Here is a 20,681-nt window from a genome sequence, read left to right as displayed (position 1 = left end):
GCCCGTTTTTTTAAACATCGAGTTAAGAAGATGAGCCTTCAATGGCAGCTGTAAAGTTTTTATTGTTTTGGCTGGCACCCTCCCTCGAGCATGGTGAGCTGCGAGATCAGCTTTCCAAACAGCTATGTGACACCTTATAAAAATGGCTTGGAATGTTTCTTGTTAATTCCTTAAAAATAATTTTATGGACATTCTTGTGTTCCAGTTCTGCATTGCCTTAGGGGATCTGGCAGGTTTGGGGGAGCCTGTCCGGGTAGCTGAGGGCTTGTCCATCACAAGGTAAATAAAATCACACGCGCACACACCAAGTTTGTAATGCCCAGGTAACCTCGGCCGCTTGGATTTGGAAAAGCTCAGAACAACACCCCCAGACCATCAAACCTGGAGCCGATATGTCTTTTATTTTTCAGCCTGCTTAAGGCGGAGCACGGTCACATGGTTGGGCTGGAGCCAATCCCGGCTAGCATAAAGCACAAGGCAGGAAGCAACCCTGGACAGGGTGCCCCAAACACACACACACACAAGGGGGGGAGCCAATTAATGGTCACCAATTCGTGTCAACCCACGCAGACACGAGGAAAACATGCCAACTCTCCACATAACCCCGACCCCAGTCTCCTCACTGTGAGGCGCCAGCATACCACCCGGGCCACGTTTCTTGCAAAATCAAAGTGTCGACACTTTTTCACTGGTTGTAATTGCTGGCTTACAAGTCGACTGCTGTGTTTTTTTGGGCATTCTTTTATTTAGCCGTCAACACACTTGAAACATTAAAAAAAAATAATAATAAAATGCTACAGCTTGGCATGCACTGCATTCCTTGAAAGGTTTGTTTGCAGAGACCCTCTAAGTGAAAATTTGCTTTGAAGAAAAGCTCCCTTGACTGACATGTGGCATGTTGGCAGTGCGAGTGCCCACCTGCTCTGCTCTCGACAGTTGTTGTGGATTTCCTTATTTTTATAAAGCACAGTGCGGTGCGTGTGACTCATGCTAATGCCAGGGGGGCAATAGAGGGGCATCTAAATAAAGAAAGGGAACAAAAAAAAAAAAGGAAAGAGCACCTATCTGACTTGCACACACCACACTAAACTGCTCTCATTTGTAAATCATCCATCTCCAAACCCAATTATCCTGTTTGGGGTAGGGAGGACATCCATCCATCCATCCATTATCCAACCCGCTATATCCTAACTACAGGGTCAAGGGGGTCTGCTGGAGCCAATCCCAGCCAGCACAGGGCGCAAGGCAGGAAGCAAACCCCGGGCAGGGCGCCAGCCCACCGCAGAGGGAGGACTGGGAACAAAATGGAGGAAGAAACCCACCCTGCGAGAGAAACTGTAAATCAAAGTAGTGCATTGGATTCAGGAAGTAGTGTTTTTTTGGGCATTCTTTTATTTAGCCGTCAACACACTTGAAACATTAAAAAAAAATAATAATAAAATGCTACAGCTTGGCATGCACTGCATTCCTTGAAAGAGACCCGCACACACTTTATTATGTTGTGGATGAATCTCCTATTTCTGTCCGTCATTCTACACATGACATCCCATAATGACAAAGTGAGAACATTGCCTACAGGTTTATTTTATAAAAAAAAAAAATGTCCAAAACTGAAATCTCGGGCCTTTCATTCAGGACTTTGCAGAAGCCCATTTGGCAGCTTTGAGTCTTCTGGGCTAATACTCTACAAGCTTTTCACCCCTGGATTTGAGCAGTCGATCCCGTTCTGATCCCATTTATCCGGGCATATCCTCTCAAGATGTGTTTATTTGGGTGGGAAGCATCTGTGAATGGCCAGCTTCAGGTCTCTCCACACACCTTGTGTGGGGTGTAAATCTGGGCCACTCAAGTGCCTTAGCTGTATGCTTTGGGTCTCTGAATCGTCACCCAACCTAGGTTCACAGGTTTGCTTCAAGTGCCTCTATGCATTTGCCTACATTCTTGCACCACTCAATTCTGACCAGTCTCCCAGTCCCCTATAACATGATGCTGCCACCACCATGACTTGTCCCCAGTGTTGTTCTTCGGGTCACTGAACCATCGCCGTGATGACTCTTAGGTTCATTGAACCAGACAGTCTGTGTGTGAACCATTGACCCACACCAGTCACTTGGAAGTGACCTGCACATTTTGAGAAAACGTATGGCCAATTGGGTGGTCCCAAATGGAGCTGTAGGTCAGCACCCTGCAAGACGTAAATTGCACTTAAATGACCGTGTAAAGTGTTTGTCATGTCGTAGTTGTTATTGATGTGCAGCCTGGGCCGCTTTAGTCTAACTTGCTTAACTTTTCAGATATGTCACCCAGCTTTATTTTGGGTTCCGTACCACCTAATCGATTGAGCCCACGGGAAAAAAAAAAACTTCCAGACACGATTGTTTTTTTCTAGGGTCCTTTCTTTCATTTTCTGACAGAATCGAGCATCCTTTACCTCGACGGATACCCTCTGAGCCCTATCTTTGCTTTCGAGCAAGTGTGTGTTTTTCTCCCAGTCCTCAGCTGCTTTGTTGTTCTGGCGTGAGGAACGTTGAGCTAAACTTAGAAAGACCATCGGGGGGCCAAGGATTAGAAGAGATCTGCAGGCCCATCTCTTTGGAAATGTAACAATGCAGATGTCTGAGATGCGAGAGGAAACCTGACCTGCCTGTTGAGCCGCTACCTCCACTTGAACTTCTTTGTGATAGGTCAGGTCAATAATGGGGTGGGCGGTCAGACTATAAGGACAAAAGATGATGTGGACGGCAAATGAATGTCTGGTGAGGTCCCTTCCCACCTTGGTGACATTCAGGGCGACTAACGAGCAACCTGCTGAGACCTCGTTCACTGGGCTGGTTTAAATTCTCTCGAGTTTGCCTTGTAACGCACTACCTGGAGGGTCCCGTCTGATCCGAGATGCCAGGTGTGAATTTGGACAACCTATCTGTGTGCTCCCGGAGCCGTAACGGATCCGAGTTTCCGGAAAATGAGCATGGATTTGAGGAATCGGGGTGTGAGCAGATGCTTCGCAAGGCCATTGGTGAGATCCACACTGATCTGCAGGCTTTCAGCGAAAGAGTGGACATAAAGTTGGAGGAGGTGGCCGGGCAAGTGCGCCCGCTTAGTGCCGCCGTGAACGACTTGCGTGAGGAGAACCTGCAGCTGCGCGCCCAGCAAGAGAGGCTCACTCGTCAGGTGGAAGCCCTGGCTCAGCTCATGGGATTCCCTGCTCCAGTGCCACACCCTCCTGCCTTTGCTGTCACACACCGTCGCTCGTCTTGGGGTGGCGCGTTTTCTCGCAGCAACAGCTGGGTGAGTCAATGGGCCAGTTTGTTTTTTTTCTAAGAGCATCAGGAAGGTGAGGTTTTGTACTTTAAGAGAGGAACCTGCCAGAGGCTTTTTACTTTCTCTTATACGAAATACTGTATCGGGAAAGTATCGGAATCATCCAGAAATTCCTCCTCCTTTACTTTCTTGTAGGGAAAATATTGGAATCGTCCAAAAATTCAATGTGAATCTCGACCTTTTGGAGTCGAAAATGCCATTTTTGGAAGTGTGTGTGTGTAAACACGATAAGGTTTTTTACTTTCTTGTTTACAAAGTACTGCATAGGGAAATTATTGGAATCGTCCAAAAACTCTACTTCAAGATTTTGGTGAATCTTGACATTTTTTGACCACCCAATTGACTTTCTCGTAGGGAAAATATTGGAATCGTCCAAACATTTGAATCTCGACGTTTTAGACCTCCATGAGTCCAAAAATACCATTTTTGGAATTATGTCTGTCTGTCGTGTGTGTGTGTGTGTGTGTGTATGTAAACATGAGAAGGTTTTTTACTTTCTCGTTTATGAAGTACTGTATAGGGAAAGAATTGGAATCGTTCAAAAATTCCACCTCGAGATTTTGATGAATCTCAACGTTTTAGACCTCCTGGAGTCTGAAAATACCATTTTTGGAATTGTGTCTGTCTGTCGTCTGTGTGTCTGTAAGCACGATAAGATTTTTTTTACTTTCTCATTTACAAATTACTGTATAGGGAAATTATTGGAATCGTCCAAAAATTCGATCTCGAGGTTTTGACGAGTCTCGACATTTTAGACCTCTCAGAGTCCGATTTACTTTCTCGTTGGGAAAGTATTTTAATCACCCGAAAATTTGACTTGAATCTCGATGTTTTAGACCTCCATGAGTCCGAAAATACCAATTGTTCAATATATTATTAATTTTATTGGATTTGTTGCTGATGGTGTCCATAATAATATAAAACTATAATCCTTGTCTTACGGTTTACACCTCAAATATGCATCCCCATATCTGAGAGCACTCCCGATTTTATACGTCTCGGGATCAGCTGATGTAATTTCTAAGCCTTATAGGTCTATATGAGGATCAGCACCTCCATGTTTCCGGGAAAGAGTAGAACCTCTCTTCTCCTGGTCGGGTTTGAGGAGTTACCCCATACGGAGGAGGTGAAGCATCTCTTGGGGGTAGTATGGCGTCTCGTTCACGAGTGAGAGAGCCAGTGGATTACAGCAGACATTGTTCCAGTCAGTCTTGATAAAGAGAGAGCACTGAGTCGAAAGGCAAAGTTCTCGATCTGCTGGTCTACTGATGTCCCAGCCCTCATGTAGGGGTCAGGAGCTTTGGGTAGTGTCTGAAGGAAGGAGAGCGCCGATACATGTGGCAGAAACGAGTTCAGCCTTAGAGATGGGCCGAGGGGCGCAGACATTGGGGAGAAGATCAGAGTAGCACAGCGGCTCCTCCACTTCCAAAGTTGAGGTGGTTTGAGGATCAGATGTCTTCTGAATGCCTTTCTGATGAGAAGGGTCTAACTTGCAGCCTGCAATACTAATGACATAGTTTAGGTAAGGCCCAATCCATCGGTCACGAAACGCCCTTTGAGTCAGATAACGGAGCCCTAATGTTGATCATAGTCTAAAGGAGATGGGTGTTCTGTGACTGATGTTGAAGACGTTTCGTGATGTTGGGGCGTATCATGACTGACCTCATAGGTACTGCGGTGTACGATTACACTCTGTTGATCCTGACAGAGGTTGTGGTCAACAGAGGGCACCACAGAGCCCCAAACACAGATGCACAGACAGGTCCCGGGTTCAAAACAAAGGCATTTATTTTAAACACGTGCCTCCACTCGGGTATTCTACATGGTGTTTATTCCACTTCTCTCCACAGCTGCTGCTCCTCCCAGGCACGTGCTGCCCATCTCCTCTCCTGGACATGGCAGTGCAGTTTATTTAATTGTAGGCCTGTGAGTGTTTATGCTGCTGTTGAAAATACTTCTGGGCCATGTGGACATCCCAAATTCAGAGACAGGGTCAACTTAGACTTGGACATGCGTCACATTGGGCGGCGAGCTTTCACCAAGCATTGGAGACGATTGCAGATTTGTTCCGCTGGACGTCAATGGCCTTGAGTTCGGTCTTCGTGCCTCTGCTTTCCAGCCTTGGCTTTCCAGTTTTTGGGGGGATTTGATGGTCATGTAGTTTGACCACGTGCCCCAAAAAAAAAAAACCCCGTGAAGTGGCCAATGACTGCGTCTTCCAGCTTGGGCAGGGAGCTAGTGGTACGTGAGCAGAGGGCTTATGCGCTTTTTCGTCCTCTATGATGCCGTTTGTGATTTGAATTCCTTTTGAGGGGGTCTGCCTTTTCTGCCGTTTTAGCTGCCCTTCCCCTGTGCGATCGATTGATGCCATCAACCGTATTGAAGCGCCACTCTGTCGGCAGCCATTTTCATCTGCTTGTTGATTGTATAGAAGAAAAAGTTCCAATGAACTCTCTTGTAGTTGAGGTACTCGCGAGGTATCTGTGCGTACGCAGTAAAAATTGAATTATCTGATCTTCAAATGATAAGTTATTGTTGAGGGGATGCCAGCTTGTTTACTTCTCTGTTATAGATCTGGGGGGAGGTGGGGGGGGTTTGGGGGGTACCCGCTTGAGGCCTGCCTACACAGTCGATTAATTTGACACAAACACGACTTTCTTCTGAATTAGAAACTGTTGAAGTGTCAGGGGGGTGCTGACAGACCTCCTGAAGTGCCTGTCCGCAGTCCCCAGGCTGCCCTCCAAGCAGCCTTTGTGCTGAAAAAGCATACCAGCTGCTGCCTCCACCGTCCCCCTAGAAACACTGTGGCCTGCGCCCGCCATTGGTTGAATCCTCGCCAAGGTTTTTCGAGTGGAAACAGCTACGCTTCAGTCATGCCACGGTAAAGGTCGTGTCGAGGTTATATTCCTGACATAAACCCAGGTGGTCTTTTCTGTTTGCTGTTTATTTGTTTTTCCTCCCCGCCCACCTGTTTAACACTCGGCACCCCTGCCTTGTATGGTGAGGGTTGAGATAAATGGAGCTTGTGGAATTCTGTCTGATGCTCTATTTGTGATTCTTCCAACAATGAACTGGGATGCACTTTGTCTTCATCAGATATATGACAATAAAGCGGTTCAAGATGAACACCCACAAAAGTCCCTTCTTAAATCAGTTGGTTGCTTTTGTTAATTGGGCGACAGACTGCAGACGCACACCATTTTAGGTGATGATCGGCCCTGGGCAATACTGCCATATCCATAACCTGGTATAATTAAAAAAAAAATTCTGCTGGCTACGTTACACACATGAATACATTAGTTTTGCTGGGCCTCCAGAAACTCCGAAAACTGACTTGGCTTCATAAAGGCGATTAGATGGAGCCCGGAAACAAGAAACTAGCCTGCGCCCGAACTCAAGGATCAGGCTTTAAGGCCTGGATTGACCACAATGGGCCTGAGTTAGATAGATACTGTTTTTGTATTTTTTTCTTCATATCTATCATATAGTGCCTTTTACATTATCTATCTATATATTAATTGTATAGTGCCTTTCAAATCTACCTATCATATAGTGCCTTTCATATCTATCTGTTGATCGATCGATCGATCGTATGACAATAGGAGGAGGGGGATCTGTAAAATCCCTGGCCCATAGAACAGAGTTTCTTTAATATATGTAGCCCCGGAAAGACAAGACAAAAGCATTTGATTGTTTCTTTTCAACAAGGCTGTGTAACAGACACGTTACTGCGGTGCCAGTGGGACCAAAATATTAAAATTCTGCAGTAGCCTCTTCCTGATCTGGCATGTGTGCTTTAATCAATCCCACGGCGTCCCTGAAGTGTATTTCTGTTGGATGCGGCTCCTCTACCGCAACTCTGCCAGACTCCCGGCCCCCTTGCCAATCCAGGTCTTCCAGTTCAAATACTTAGGATCCCTCATCTGTGCCGAGGGCAAGACCCTGCCCGACTCCTGCGCTCGTGCCAGGAGACAGGTTTCTGGAGTCCTCTGTGAATGCAAGATACCTGTCCAGCAGAAGGCCAAGGTCTACTAGAGCATCGTACACCCAGTCACCCACTATGGATCCAAATGCTGGCTGGCCACCACCAAGCACAAGCAAGCTTTGCAAATCATGGAGCTGTGTGTGCTCTGGTGGGCGCTTGACCATCATGAACCAAGATGTGAGAAAAATAACGGGTGTGGTGCCAATACCGGAGAAAATGCTGGCATGGCCACGTCACGCGCAGCATCAAGCAGTCGGTGGCCAAAGTGGCCCTCTGCCTCAGCCCAGATTGACAGCAGTCCCGTCGACGACCGAGAAAATGGTGGCTTAATCACTATATGACTCGTCAACCGACGCCCTCAGTGAAACAAGTAGAGATTTCATGTGCAGAAAAACAGACCCTGTGCCAACGCGGGATAACCACTAAGAAAGAAGAAGGGGTAGTCTCCTTAGCAATCTGCTTACCCCTTGATAAACGAGACAAACGTAGAATTTTTTTCAACAAGGTAATCCGTTCTTCCGTGCAACAGGAACCTGTCCATGCCAAAACTGCTTTGTCCATGTGACCAAAAATAATATATATCCTACAGCAGCCTCCTTATGTTCAGTTTACCCCCACAAAAAACGCAACAGAATCGTTGGATTATTCCCCCCAAACAAAAAGGACAAAATGTAGTTGGTAACGGAAACATGCGACTACCAAAACCCACCCGGAGACGTCCTGTTTGGTGTCCACAGCTAGACTGATGCAGACTTGGTACACGTCCTTCGTGTGATATGTTTTGAGATGGCCGCCAACGCACAGCCTGGTGTCACTGTGTGTTTCTTACTTGTGCACGAGAAAATTGAATCCTGCACGATTGACGTGTCCCTCGTGGTGTTGGTAGTCTACCACAGCGTAACGCTTAGTGACATCCTAATTTCTCTGTATTATGAGCAGTGCTATGGGGGGGCTAACATCTTTCTGCTTGATCGCTTGACACCACCAGGCGTTTTGGTCGTGCAGTGGTGTATCGTGCATCAGCTTCACCATCCGTGTCAACGTCTGACCATCAACTTACTTAGCCATCACTGCCTGCTCGATTCCAGCATTGGCTCCATTTTATTTTGCCTTCATGGCTTTTGGTTTGAAGGCTCCGCCCTGCTCATGAATATTGATGAGCGACCATAAAATGGCAGAGTGTACAAGTGAGGAGCATTCTGGACTTCCCCTGGCATGTTATTCTGCTCGTGCCTCTCCATTGGTTTTTTGGGAGATTCTGGCAGTTCAGGTCTTCTGCTTTTTGATGTTTCTTTAATTTTGGATTTCAAGGAGCCCCTGACTTGACTTATAGGATTTTATTTTGAGCGTATGACTGTCTGCTTTCCAATCCTGTCCGCATCAGGGGTTCTTTAATGTCCACCCGCCATGATCCCTGCTGCTTTTCCTGTGACGTTATTCACTTTAATTTCTTTCACTTGTGTTATTTTTTTATTTCCTGCCTCGTTGATTGTGTTTTGTCTCGGCTTTGTGAGGAGTTTCAAATGCATCGGATTTCCTGCCAAGGCTGTCCATCTCATTTCGGCCTTGTCGACATGAGGTGTGAGGTCTTCGGTCACTCCATTAGCATTGCAAGCCAAGGACGTGGATTCACATGGTCAGTTTTATAAATTAGGAAGCAGAGATGCGACAGATGAAGATTGAATTCTTTATTTATTATTTTTTTAGATGGAGGCCGAGTCACTTGTACCTGTTGATTCTACGGAGGTGGCAGCCACTGAGGCGCCCGTTACCTCCAATGGCACAGCGGAGCCCGCCGGGAAAGGGAAGCTGCAAAGAAAGAAAATAACGGCAGAGGAGCTGGACTGTATCGAAGATGAGGAAGTCCTAGATAAGATGGTAAGACAACGACAAAGGGGCTCTAAGGTGGCAAAGAGTGGCGGGTACATTTGGTGCTAATTTGATGATACAAATCATAAAAAGAAATGTGTACTCAGTATTCCATACCTTATTTATAAAATGCTAGTAGCCACGCTACCGGTTGAGGACGGGCACTAGAATAATATAAAACTGTCTGTTACCCAGGATGGAGCAATTGCAGGTTATGACGTTTATCTGCATCCACCCCTGCCTGGGGGTTGGTGGCAGGATTGGCACTCCAGCCACTGTACAGATAATTCCCACAATTCCAGTGTGGTGCTGAGGTGTCACCCGCTGCACTCGGGTCCCAATCCAGGTGGGTTTGGCATGTGGTGGATCCACCAATCGCCGCATGCTCTCTCACTCTATTTGCTACCTCATGTACCTTCAGCGTGTCTCCTCGCACGCGTTCCCACCCATGCCCGCACCCTCGATCCTAAGGGTGGCGTTCCTGCCTCTTCGTCAGCTTTTGTTCTTGCTGTCTTTTAAAGGCCTCTCTCCGCTTGCCTGCCATGCCGTTTATCCTTGTGGGCCTCACACTCGCACGCCCTCTTTCGTCAAACTGACCAATCACGGCAAAGCCAAACTGACCAATCAGATTACTCTGAGGGAATTGGACACCCAGATTTTGGTGTTTTGTTATACGGTAGGTTCTTGCTGCTTGTGGAAAGCCATGGAAAGTGATGTGTGTTCTAGGGAAATGGCGTTTGTCTACAGGGACGTCCAGTGTACCATGAAGGTTTTTGTTTTATGGGAGCCTGCTGCTCGCACAAATAATCCTATTTTGACTCTTGTGTCTCCATTTGCTCCTTTCAGCTCGATGAGACGTCGGACTACGAAGAGAGGAAGCTGATCCGAGCTGCCATGAGAGAACTGAGAAAGAAGAAGAGAGGTGCGTTGGTGGGACAGGACACCCCCCCCAAATTACTTTGTACCATCAGTAACTGAAAGAAAGCAATCCTAGTTTGCTTGGTCAGCAGATAAATTCAAATTTTAAAAAAATTAATTTGACACAATGTGCTGCCACCTAAATTTTTGGAGACCCTTTCCTTAAGCTGAAAGCTCATTTGTCTTTGGTGTTTACTTCAACACAGATCAGCGAGAGAAAGAGCGAGAGACCCGTCTGCAGGATTTGAAACAAAAGCAGGACGACAGAAAGAATCAACCGAAAAGCATGGCGGAAATGGTGGTCAGTAAAACGCAGAATTCCTCTGATGGATCGACTGTCAGTTCGGTTACCAAAACGGAGAGGTTCACTCACTCAGGTAAGCCTTTGTGGACGCTCTTGGAGGTTCTTCTATGTGTTGGTCCTCAGCCTGGAGGATATCCTCGACTTAATATGCCATTGGCACCCCGGTATAGAGATACAGAAATTCACTTTAATCGATGACAGTTGGCTTCTGTCATTCTGAGGACTTGTCCCGTCGTGAGAAAAAGTAAGTACACCCCATGAAATGTGGTCCTGACAAGATTTGGTGTTCATTTAAACAGGTGAAGGGGATTTAAAAAAAAAAATATGAAAATTTGACTTGGTAATACTCTATTCAACAAAAAATGAACACTGATATGCCATTTCTGACCATGGAGAAAGTAAGCCCACCCTAGGCGCTGATAGCCAGTATTGCCCCCTTATGTCAGAGTTTCCTCTAACTGTCTACCATTCTCTGACACTGACTGGAAGGAAATCATTTTCCCACTCCACTATGTTGAATTCTTTCAGCTGTGATGTTGGAAGGGGGGGGTCTTGCTTGCAGAGCCCATTTCAGATCCCCAACTAAAGCATCTTGATGGGATTTAGGTCCAAGCTTTGACTTGGCCATTCCAGAACCTTCCATGGATTTCCTGCTATGTTGAGGGTCTTTGTCATGTTGCCAGAGACCAAAATTTACAGATTTTGTAACCCACAACACGCATACTTCAACAACAAAGATCCTCTCTAATGACGCTCTAATCGTTTTGTACCCGATTCTAAATTTGAGGTTGTCACGGCCAGGAGGACTCGAGGTTGGTTGGGTAACCACCGGGCAACCCCCATTTAAAGTCCAAAGCATTCAAGTATGGCTTGCAAGCAAAAGAAAAGTTGGTCAATCCGACCTTCCAAAAAAAAAAAAAAGGAATTTAGCAAAATAAGACATGCCCCCCTCTTTTATTTGATCCCGGCCAGAAGGGGCAGGGCCTTCTATGGCATCCGTTGAGTCCACGCTGCCATATCTAAAAGGAGAGGGCAGTCAGCGGTCCGGGGTGGAATCTCTTTACTTGCTGTTCTCTGCCTGCAGGACAACACATTTAAATAGAATCTCTTACTTTTTCCATATGCAAAATGTGCATTTATCTTATATTTCAATTATACAATTGTTATATTCCATCTCATTTGTCTATAGATGGCGTTTAACTGAAAATCAAACCTTGATATGTCCCCGTATGTTGAACAAAACAGAACTCCCTTGGGGTGTACTTAACTTTTTCACATAACTGTTACTTAATGGAAGGTAGAAATAGTGATTCATTTTTAAGGATTCACAGACGGTTGTGAGATGTCTACAGGTTTTTTATTACATGTGGATGTGTCAAGTAACTTAGTTATCGAATTTTCTTTAGGTGATGGCACACGAGCGTCACGAAGCACCACGATGGAAGCAAGCTACTTAACGAAATCTGAAAGTAAGTACAGGAGCCTTTTGGATGGCCTTAAATTGAACTTCTGTGATGACTTCGCTTCAAGCCAAGATGGGTTACATCTCCAGAATATTTAACTTGGAATATGGCATTCCACACAGCGGATCATTTGAACTGTTCACTGCGCCAGACTGGCTCCCTGTGTTAAGATTTCTTTCTTTGCTTGTCATCACAGAAGGAACTACAGTCGTGCAGACCTTCAGCTCGTCCACCTCCTCCTCCTCCTCCAGCTCATCCAAGAAGGTCGGCAGGTAAGTAAACTTCACTTGTCACGTTGAAATATTTTCTTCGGCGGCGTGAAGTGTCACGTTTTGTCTCTTTTGAAACGTTGTGAGTGGTTTGTTATATTTCCGTAACTGTGTTGCTTTTCAGCATTTTTGACCGTGAAGATGACTCTTCTTCTCGGTCCGGCAGTCTTGCCGCACTGGAGCGCAGGCAGGCTGAGAGGCGGAAGGAGGTGATGAGATCCCAGACCCTACCCAAGACTTCCGCTACCCAGGCCAGGAAAGCCATGATTGAAAAGTTAGAAAAAGAGAGTGGCGGGTGAGGACATTTTTCATGATGTTATTTTGTCGATGTTTGTTGATTCTACTTTATCAGCTTTTTCTACGAAAAGTAAAGTTTCTGCAGATTAATTTGTGGATGGACACTTGGGAGAGTACCTGTTGAAGGCAGGGTAGTAGAATAATTTAGAAATATTTGACATGTTTCCTCGGTATTTGCATGTGTGTGTGAACATCGCTTCACCGTTTCTCGAACGCATTCCCGTAAAGCCTGCTTTTCACTTTACAGACTCCTGTTCTTTTCAAGGCGCGTTTCTCACCACCCGTCCAGTTGAAGGCATCTTTCTTAGCAGGTATATTGACTAAAGCCTCTTCATCGGGGTTGCGATTCTCAAACGCGTTCCCGTAAAGCCTGCTTCCGAGACTCTGTTGTTATTTTCCAGATGCCTTTCTCGACTCCCATCTGGTTTTATACTTAGTGTCTTTAAAGGCAACTTTCTCGGCGAGCATCTTACACCTTTATTAATGACTCATCACCTGCACTATTTTTCTGAAATGCGTTCCCATAAAGCCCTGCTGCTCAGAAGCTTTTGTTAATTTCATGTCGCCTTTCTCCCCTTCTGTCCGGTTTTCTACTTTCCATCCATTGAAGGCAACTCTCTCAGCGTGTGTCTTGCGCTTTCACTAAGGTTTCTTCACCAGCGCTATTCTCTTGCCCTACTTGCACCTACAGCGTCTTTCCTCTATATATGTGTGTGTGTGTGTGTGTGTGTGTGTGTGAAGTCTTTTCACTCTTTTGAGAGCATTCCTGTAAAGCCTGCTTCTCGTGACCCAGTTGTTATTTTCGAGACCCCCTTTTCTAACCTCCTGTCTGGTTTTATACTTGCTGTCTTTGATGGAGAGTCTCTCGGCATGTGCCTTTACTCCTTCTCATGCATCCCACACTCACAGTTCCTCTTGTTATTTCTCTAAATCTGACCAAATCAGCTCAAAGCCAAGCTGACCAATCAGAAAACTGAGCAACCACAGCAAAGCTGGCCAATCAGAAGCCCGGCTTGGCCAATCGGCTCAAAAGCCGCCGGCTTCGCCAGTCGGAAAACTGAGCAACCACACCCAAGCTGGCCAATCGCACCAAAGCCAAGCTGGCCAATCAGATTGCTCTGAGGGTCTGGACACACACACCTTAGGGCTTTATTATCTAGTAGGTGTTTTATACCAGGCAGACACTGAAAAACCCCACTGGTTGGTGGGGCAGTGACACTGCATAGATAGGCAAGTTCTTACTTAAATGTCCGGTTACATCCCTCACACAAAGGCACAAACTGGCAACCAGTAAATCTGTAATCGCTGTCACTAATGTATCTCCTGGTTCCGGAGATCTGTCCAGCTCTCTCAGCCTGCTTTACACACGGAGAACAGCATTGGTGAGTTGGAAAACGCATAACGACGGGTGGTTTTGCATGGACTGACGCTGAGGTGGAACGGCCATCAAGAGTAACACACAAGATGAGCTAAATGGCTAAACAAATGAGCAGAATCCAATCACGTAATACATGCAAAACAATCGGAGCGCGATTTAGAGTCTGCGTTTTCAAAACTTGTTTGTGTTTCACCCATCCACACTGCAACGCTCTGCGGGATTTTATCAGAAATATACAGCTGTGGGAGAGCATTTTTAAAAAAGTGTCAGTTTTCGAGGGTCCAAAAGGTGATGACGGAGAGTAATGTCCATCCATTCTCCAGCCCGCTATATCCTAACTACAGGGCCACGGGGGTCTGCTGGAGCCATTCCCAGCCAACACAGAGCACAAGGCAGGAAACGAACCCCGGGCAGGGCACCAGCCCACCACTGCCTACAGCCTACTGTCTGGATTATTAAATGAAAACACAGCATGTGGATGTGGACTCGGTCTGACTGACTCCTAGAGCTCCTCTGGACTCACCGGGGTGGGTTCTTCTTGTTAAATATCCTCCTGCCACTCCGCTACTAGCAACTTTTTTTCTCGTGTGAAAAGACTGTTTGAACTGATTATAAATTTAATTGAATGTTTTGTCTTCTTAAGCCCCTGAAGTCTAACAGCTGTTTTAAACTCCTTGGCACAAAAATGATTTTGCTACATGCGTCTATTGCATGTGTCTGTAGGTGAAGGACATTTATAGGAAGATGGCCACACTTCTATTGTTGTTGTTGCTTCATCTCTGCTTGTTATCCGATCTCCAAATAAAACGTCTTAAACCCAAACAGATTGATGCTTTCCGACTGCTGGCCGTTTGTAAGTGTGGACGACACTCCGGTTTGTATTGAGCTGTGTTCTGTTTCCTTTAGGCCCGCGAATCCTGCCATTTCCCGAGTCGTGAAGGTTCAGCGGTCATCCAGCTTTGGTGTGCCAAACGCTAACTCCATCAAGCAGATGTTGCTCGACTGGTGTCGGGCCAAGACTCGGGGGTACCAGGTGAGACCGCCAGTTTTTTAACATACCTCTTGAGTGTATTTTTCTTGTGGCCTTGTATTCCTGATCGATGAATAATGGACGTGCTTCTGGAAACTGCTTGGCAGTGCAGAGTGTAAAGGTTTCCATTAGGGGGCGTTGTAAGATGTGCAGTGTACTGTAGTGGGAATGTTGTCAGGGCCCCCTAGTTGTTAAAATAATAATTTCACTGCTTGTAGCAAATGGATGTAGAGAAAAGCCAAGCAAAATGACACATTTTATTGGCTAACTAATAAGATTACAATATGCAAGCTTTCGAGGCAACTCGGGCCCCTTCTTCAGGCAAGATGTAACATTACATTACATTACAACCTGCCTGAAAAAGGGGCCTGAGTTGCCTCGAAAGCTTGCATATTGTAATCTTATTAGTTAGCCAATAAAATGTGTCATTTTGCTTGGCTTTTCTCTACATTCATAATTGCTAACACGGTACAACACCCTAGTACCAGGAAATGGATGGAATGCTTATCCCGTTCACTAAATCATGGCGAAATTTAATTAATATGCGACGGGACAAAAAAAATGTACTAGTGTAACAACAATGTAGGGCAAGCCTTTGAAAAATCAAAGCAGGACATTTAAGAAGGGGAAAAGTTTTAATGTGGGAATACTACAGGCATTTGTGTTATTCCCTAAAGACCCCAAACTCTTAAATTCTTTTGTTTGGTTTCTTCCTAGCATGTGGACATCCAGAATTTCTCTTCCAGCTGGAGCGACGGCATGGCGTTTTGCGCTCTGGTGCACAATTTCTTCCCTGATGCGTTTGACTACATGGAGCTGAGCCCACAAAACAGAAGGCACAACTTTGAGGTGGCCTTCAGCTCGGCAGAGTGAGTATTGGAGGGTCTGCCCCTGTTGTTCTGCGTGATGTGCTGTTGATCTCACACGAGACATGTGAACATCTTCATAGCTTCTCCAGCCAATCGGGAGCTCTTCACCTAAAATACAAATGAGTGACGTCTCGGGCTTCTACGTCCTTGTCTTCTCTCCACACACTGCTCGTTTGTGAATTTGGATGCCATTTTTTTTTAGTTCCCCAGGTCACGAAAAGCAAAAGTGTTCACCCGGTGCTTTGGCGTGATTGTGGCATTCTAAAAGCGTTGATCAGCGCCATGTGGATTGGGTGGTCATGTCAGTTGGGTCAATGCCAAGACACTTTTTCTTTGTTCGATTGATCCAGTTTTTAGAAAGTTAGAATGTTAGTGGTGCATTGTGGGCCACAAGTCTCAACCGACCCCGTCTCCTTTCAGCGTTCAAGGCAGACGTGAGTGCGTACGTAAAGAATAAATCTAAACCGACAATGGCAAGGATTACATAGGTACGATTTCCTGAATGCTTGGACGGAGGATTGTTGAAACTTGAACCCTTCGCTTCTTGGCCTTGGTCAGGACTTCGATATTAAGGAGCGTTCTGATGTCAAAACCCGTCACGGTAACCGCCGATTGACTGACTAAACTCAAGGAAACGCAGAGCAGCATCCATGGCTTCCTGGACCAGAATGCCATTTTGAAGCCCCTTCTCAAGAAAATTTACAAACCCACATTCAGTGTGGTACTCCTCGGTATTTTTTTCCTGAACCCACTTCGGTGATCTGAGAAGTAGGATGCAGAAATGTCAAGTTAGACAAAAAAAATGGTGCTAAGATATAAATGATTTGATTCGATCTTCCTATAGTGTGGCAGCTTCATAATTGAAACTGTCCATTGTCCTTTATTGAATTTAATTGAGCCCACTTGTAAACTACAGATAACGTGAGGCTGGGCATGAACTCCAACACATGGTGCCTACGAAGAGTTTCACCACAAAGTGCTGTATATCCATTTTTTTATTGTAACCATATGAGCGTGGAGTACGGACAATTAATAAATTTTACGTTTATTGAATCTGTTGTGCAAGAATGACAGACGACTTGCTCATTATCTGGGGCGCCACCCGGGTCATCCCGTTTAATATATACAGAAAAATAAATAAGTTGTGCCCATATGGGTGTCGTTGCCCAGGCTTGTGAGCTAAAAGAAAAGGAGAAATTTAGTCTGTGCATTCACCCCGGAGAAGGTTTTCAGACGCACATGCATGACACTGTATTGAAATGATTTATTTCTCAGAAATCGGTTTAGTTGTTAGGCAAAATACAGCGTATCCACTATTTTTATTTTTTTCTTTTTCCCAGCAAAGCACTATATACCTGCATATGCAATTAACACAGATAAGAAATGTGTAAATTGATCAAAAGAAATGAATAAAATGACTAAAAAGAACAGGATATAAAACAAAACATGGGAACAGAAAAGACAGAGCAGTTAACAAGTGTGACCACTTGCGTTGCAGCACCTCACCCCTCCTGGCACAAGTCCTCATCCAACAAAAAAGGTTTATTTTTACAGATACCTTACCCAAAAAAAAGGCTTCTTTAATAAACACAATCTCAGTCTCTTTGCCTGTCTCCTTCCACTTCTCCAGGTGGGCTTTGTCCTTTCTCCCGACACCAACTTGCCTGGCTGAGGGTCGAGTAGCTTCTGTTGTGTACGGCATGGCCCCAGTGGAAGTACTCCCAGGTCAAACGCAAGTGCCATAAAGTAGGGATGATGGATCAAGGCTGCCCTATGGGACTACAATACCCAGTGTACCTTGCAGGTGTCCACACAGGTAGTGTCCCCCAGAGGGGCTCTTAGGGAGCATGTAATCCCTGCCAAGTTGTCTCCCCGTGACTTTCCACTACATTGGCCTCCCTGACGGTTAAGGATTCTTGTGCCAAGCCTATCCCTTCTTTTTTCTTTTCCCATTGCATCCCATCCAAGCCAGGAATCTCCCTCTGGGGTGTCCATCCATCCGTCCATCCCTTGCAGCACACACAACACTTAATGTCAAATGTCAGTGTAGTCTCAGGTTGTAAAGCCGGTGGAGCTGTTCTGAAACAAACAAACATGTATATCCTAACGTAGTGCATGGTGTGCTGAAATGTGAATACCGTATACCATGGCACTCGAGAGTAACGATCGATCTACGCCAGTGGTTTTACAGATATGGTGGTGTCTTGTGATGAAACTCTTCATCTTTTCATTCAGCGGGGTGAGGGCACCAGAGTGTTTCTACAATTCTATAATTTAGCTGAGGTTTTGGGTTTTGCGGACAGGTAAATAGTGGCATCAGCCCAGAAACTGGCACATCTTCCCTGTCTTTATTTATCCTTTGTGATTTTTCAGCCGGTCTTCTGCTGCTCTCATTTGACCTCCATTTCAAACCCAAATCATGATCAGAGCTCCTGTCCACCTGCTGCTCCTTGTGACCGTCACGTTGGTCGATCAAGTCGCAGCAGTGCAAGGCCACAAATCCTGCAGGCGCAGGTCAGACGCTTCAGTTAATGTTCACATCAAGCACCAAACTCTCATGGTTAGTTTAGTTAGGTCCAGTGCAGTTCATAATTGTGTCATCCATTTCTTTTTTTCTCTCCTACGTTGAGTGTGGAGTTGTTCAGAAGGTGAAAATCCTAAACCTGTTTAATCTTCATACCCGAGTCGTGTTCTGCTGTGTCTTCAAATTCAGCTCTCAAAGTGGAGCTTCTTACTCCCATACTTCAGTTTCCTACTTATTTTTTGACCATCTCCTGCTAGGTGTTCTCTTGCCAGTTCTCCTCCTTCCTGCCATCTCAAAGCAGTTGTGACCCTTTAACTCATCTTGGACCCTTTATGGAGTGTCAGAAAAACCTGGACATTTCCATGGACTGACTGGAAAGCAATGTTTGTATCCACTATCGATTTACACCCTTATTCTGTTAAGCAGAGACCACCACTGCCTCCTCTTCAAGCAGCGGTAATTGTTTCCAGTTGTCACCAAATTTGGGCAGGTCTTCAGAACACCTTCACAATTAAAAACGTTTCAGAGTGATGCCATTGAGGAACCATTTTTAGATCCCAGAAGACATCCCCAACCCCCACCCCAATAAAACAGGAAGGTTTCAGAAAGAACATTCATGTATTAAGATCTGTGATGGGCTCCATAGAGTGGAATAAGCAGGACTGAGTGGTAACTTATCTGTGAAATTCCAGTAGGTCATGAATATAAAAGTAATCTCGCAGCCTACAAGACCGCCAGCTAAATATTGTTCAAATCACAGACGTCATGTACAAAGAACCCATCACAGAATGAAGTGGTTTGAAAAACGGGGCCTGCTCAGGGGTCCGCATGGCACCCTCTAGGCAGTGGTAGGTGGATGCGTCCCGGTTCATACAGTATACGTATATGACTTGGATAAGATTGGGCTTTGGATTGGAGCGCATTCACATCCATCAGTTACATGCTATGCAGACCACCGATAGAAAAGTGTGGGTGGGGGCCCCGGGTCCCTTGGAAATCGGGATGGGTGGGTCCACTTGAAGATTTAATAAGCCTGTGTTTTATGTGTGATAAACTGTACTGACAACTGATTAGAAAAGTGTTTTGATATCCTCCTTGGAAGTGGAGACCCCCCAATAAGATCAGGACCCGATCGTTAAATCAAAAAAGTTAATTTAAGAACACTTTGTTCACGTGACACATTATACCGATTGTCATAATAAATAAAAGTGTGAGTGGGGTCCCCTTTGAACATCGGGCATTATTGATAAAATCTAATTCCCTGGGGCTGGAGGTGGTGCCCCCCTTAAGATTTGAGCATGTTCATAAATGTGTTACCGTGCATCTCCCTGGGGGGTCCCCCTTGGAAATCAGAGCACATATTTAACATGCAACACCCTACCATGACAGTCAATAGAAGAGCGGAGTGTGTCCAGGGGGAAGTCTTGGGACCCCCCCAAATCATGGCATTCTTCGACTAGAGCCAGCCCGCTTTAAAAAGATGACCTCCTCTTTCAGAATGTGTGAGTCTGCGTTGGCACCTTCATGTTTTGACATCTTCTCGAGCGGCGCGGAGTGTTATTTTACAGAACCGTCCCCTGCTTTCACTTTTCATGACTCGCCCGGTGCCTTGGATGTCAAAACAGAAGCCGATGCAGCCTCATTCCTGGTGCGACATTTATTTTGAGCTAATCCTTTTGCTGAGGTCCATGGTGGGTTCGCTGTTGCAAGGTTAAAAGTAAGGGCGGCGGTCTACGTTGTGTTCAGAGATCTCCCCAGCTGACTTGACAGCTAAACGGAGCACGCTGTTATGACGTTCTGTCACCACTTTGTCACCGTCACCTTCATACAAAGTCCCACCTCGGGTCCCATTGCCTTTCAGGTTACAACATTGCAGGACCTCGTCCATCAAATTGTGGCGGGTTTCATGTGTTAAAGGGTCCGGTGCTCAACGTCTTCAACCTTCTTATATATATATTTTTATTTCTGTCATTTGAACTATTGCTTGGCACAGCTGTACAGTAACTTCTGGTGCTTTTTGTGAGAATGTGACCACTAAGTGTAGACAACGGACTGCATGGCTTGTTTGTTTTGCCTCTTTCAGTTTTGTGTTAAGCAATTAAGTTTCTTGGCCTTTTATTTTCCAATGTTGCATCTTCGAGACCCTGAATCGTCGCCAACAGTCGTCCCCATCACTCTCAGGGTGTTGTGTAGTGATAACGCTTTATAATGCTGCGTTTGACTAAAACTCGAAATTTATGGACCTCCAACTTGGAAAACGGAAAGAAGATGCGCCCTGAACTCAGAATTCCAATTCAACAACTCGAGGCTGGTGTGTCAAGTCAAAGTCTGTTTGACTTCACGTTGTAGCGACGTGAACCACAAACACTTCGGTCCAGTGACGCTTTATAGGTTTGACTTGTTTATTAGAAGAATTTGCTTTAAATGATTCATCTCAATCCAAAACGTGGAATA

The 20,681-nt window shown here is 45.6% G+C and overlaps 1 protein-coding gene across 4 annotated transcripts in view; it reads left to right on the top strand.

Moving 5' to 3' along the window:
• smtnb (smoothelin b) overlaps positions 1–20,681 on the top strand; it is a 121,194-nt gene that overhangs the window by 86,885 nt on the left and 13,628 nt on the right. For all 4 annotated transcript variants that reach the window (XM_039772219.1, XM_039772217.1, XM_039772220.1 and 1 more), the window contains 8 exons: positions 9,014–9,184; positions 10,022–10,097; positions 10,300–10,470; positions 11,804–11,866; positions 12,057–12,132; positions 12,254–12,424; positions 14,711–14,837; positions 15,552–15,703. In XM_039772219.1, coding sequence (XP_039628153.1) covers positions 9,014–9,184; positions 10,022–10,097; positions 10,300–10,470; positions 11,804–11,866; positions 12,057–12,132; positions 12,254–12,424; positions 14,711–14,837; positions 15,552–15,703 — 1,007 coding nt within the window. The remainder of the gene's footprint in view (positions 1–9,013; positions 9,185–10,021; positions 10,098–10,299; positions 10,471–11,803; positions 11,867–12,056; positions 12,133–12,253; positions 12,425–14,710; positions 14,838–15,551; positions 15,704–20,681) is intronic.

Source organism: Polypterus senegalus, chromosome 12 (genome assembly GCF_016835505.1).
Source record: "Polypterus senegalus isolate Bchr_013 chromosome 12, ASM1683550v1, whole genome shotgun sequence".
Classification (NCBI taxonomy): domain Eukaryota; kingdom Metazoa; phylum Chordata; class Cladistia; order Polypteriformes; family Polypteridae; genus Polypterus; species Polypterus senegalus.
Note: the sequence above shows the minus strand (reverse complement) of the source record. Positions and strands in the feature narration are given on the sequence as shown.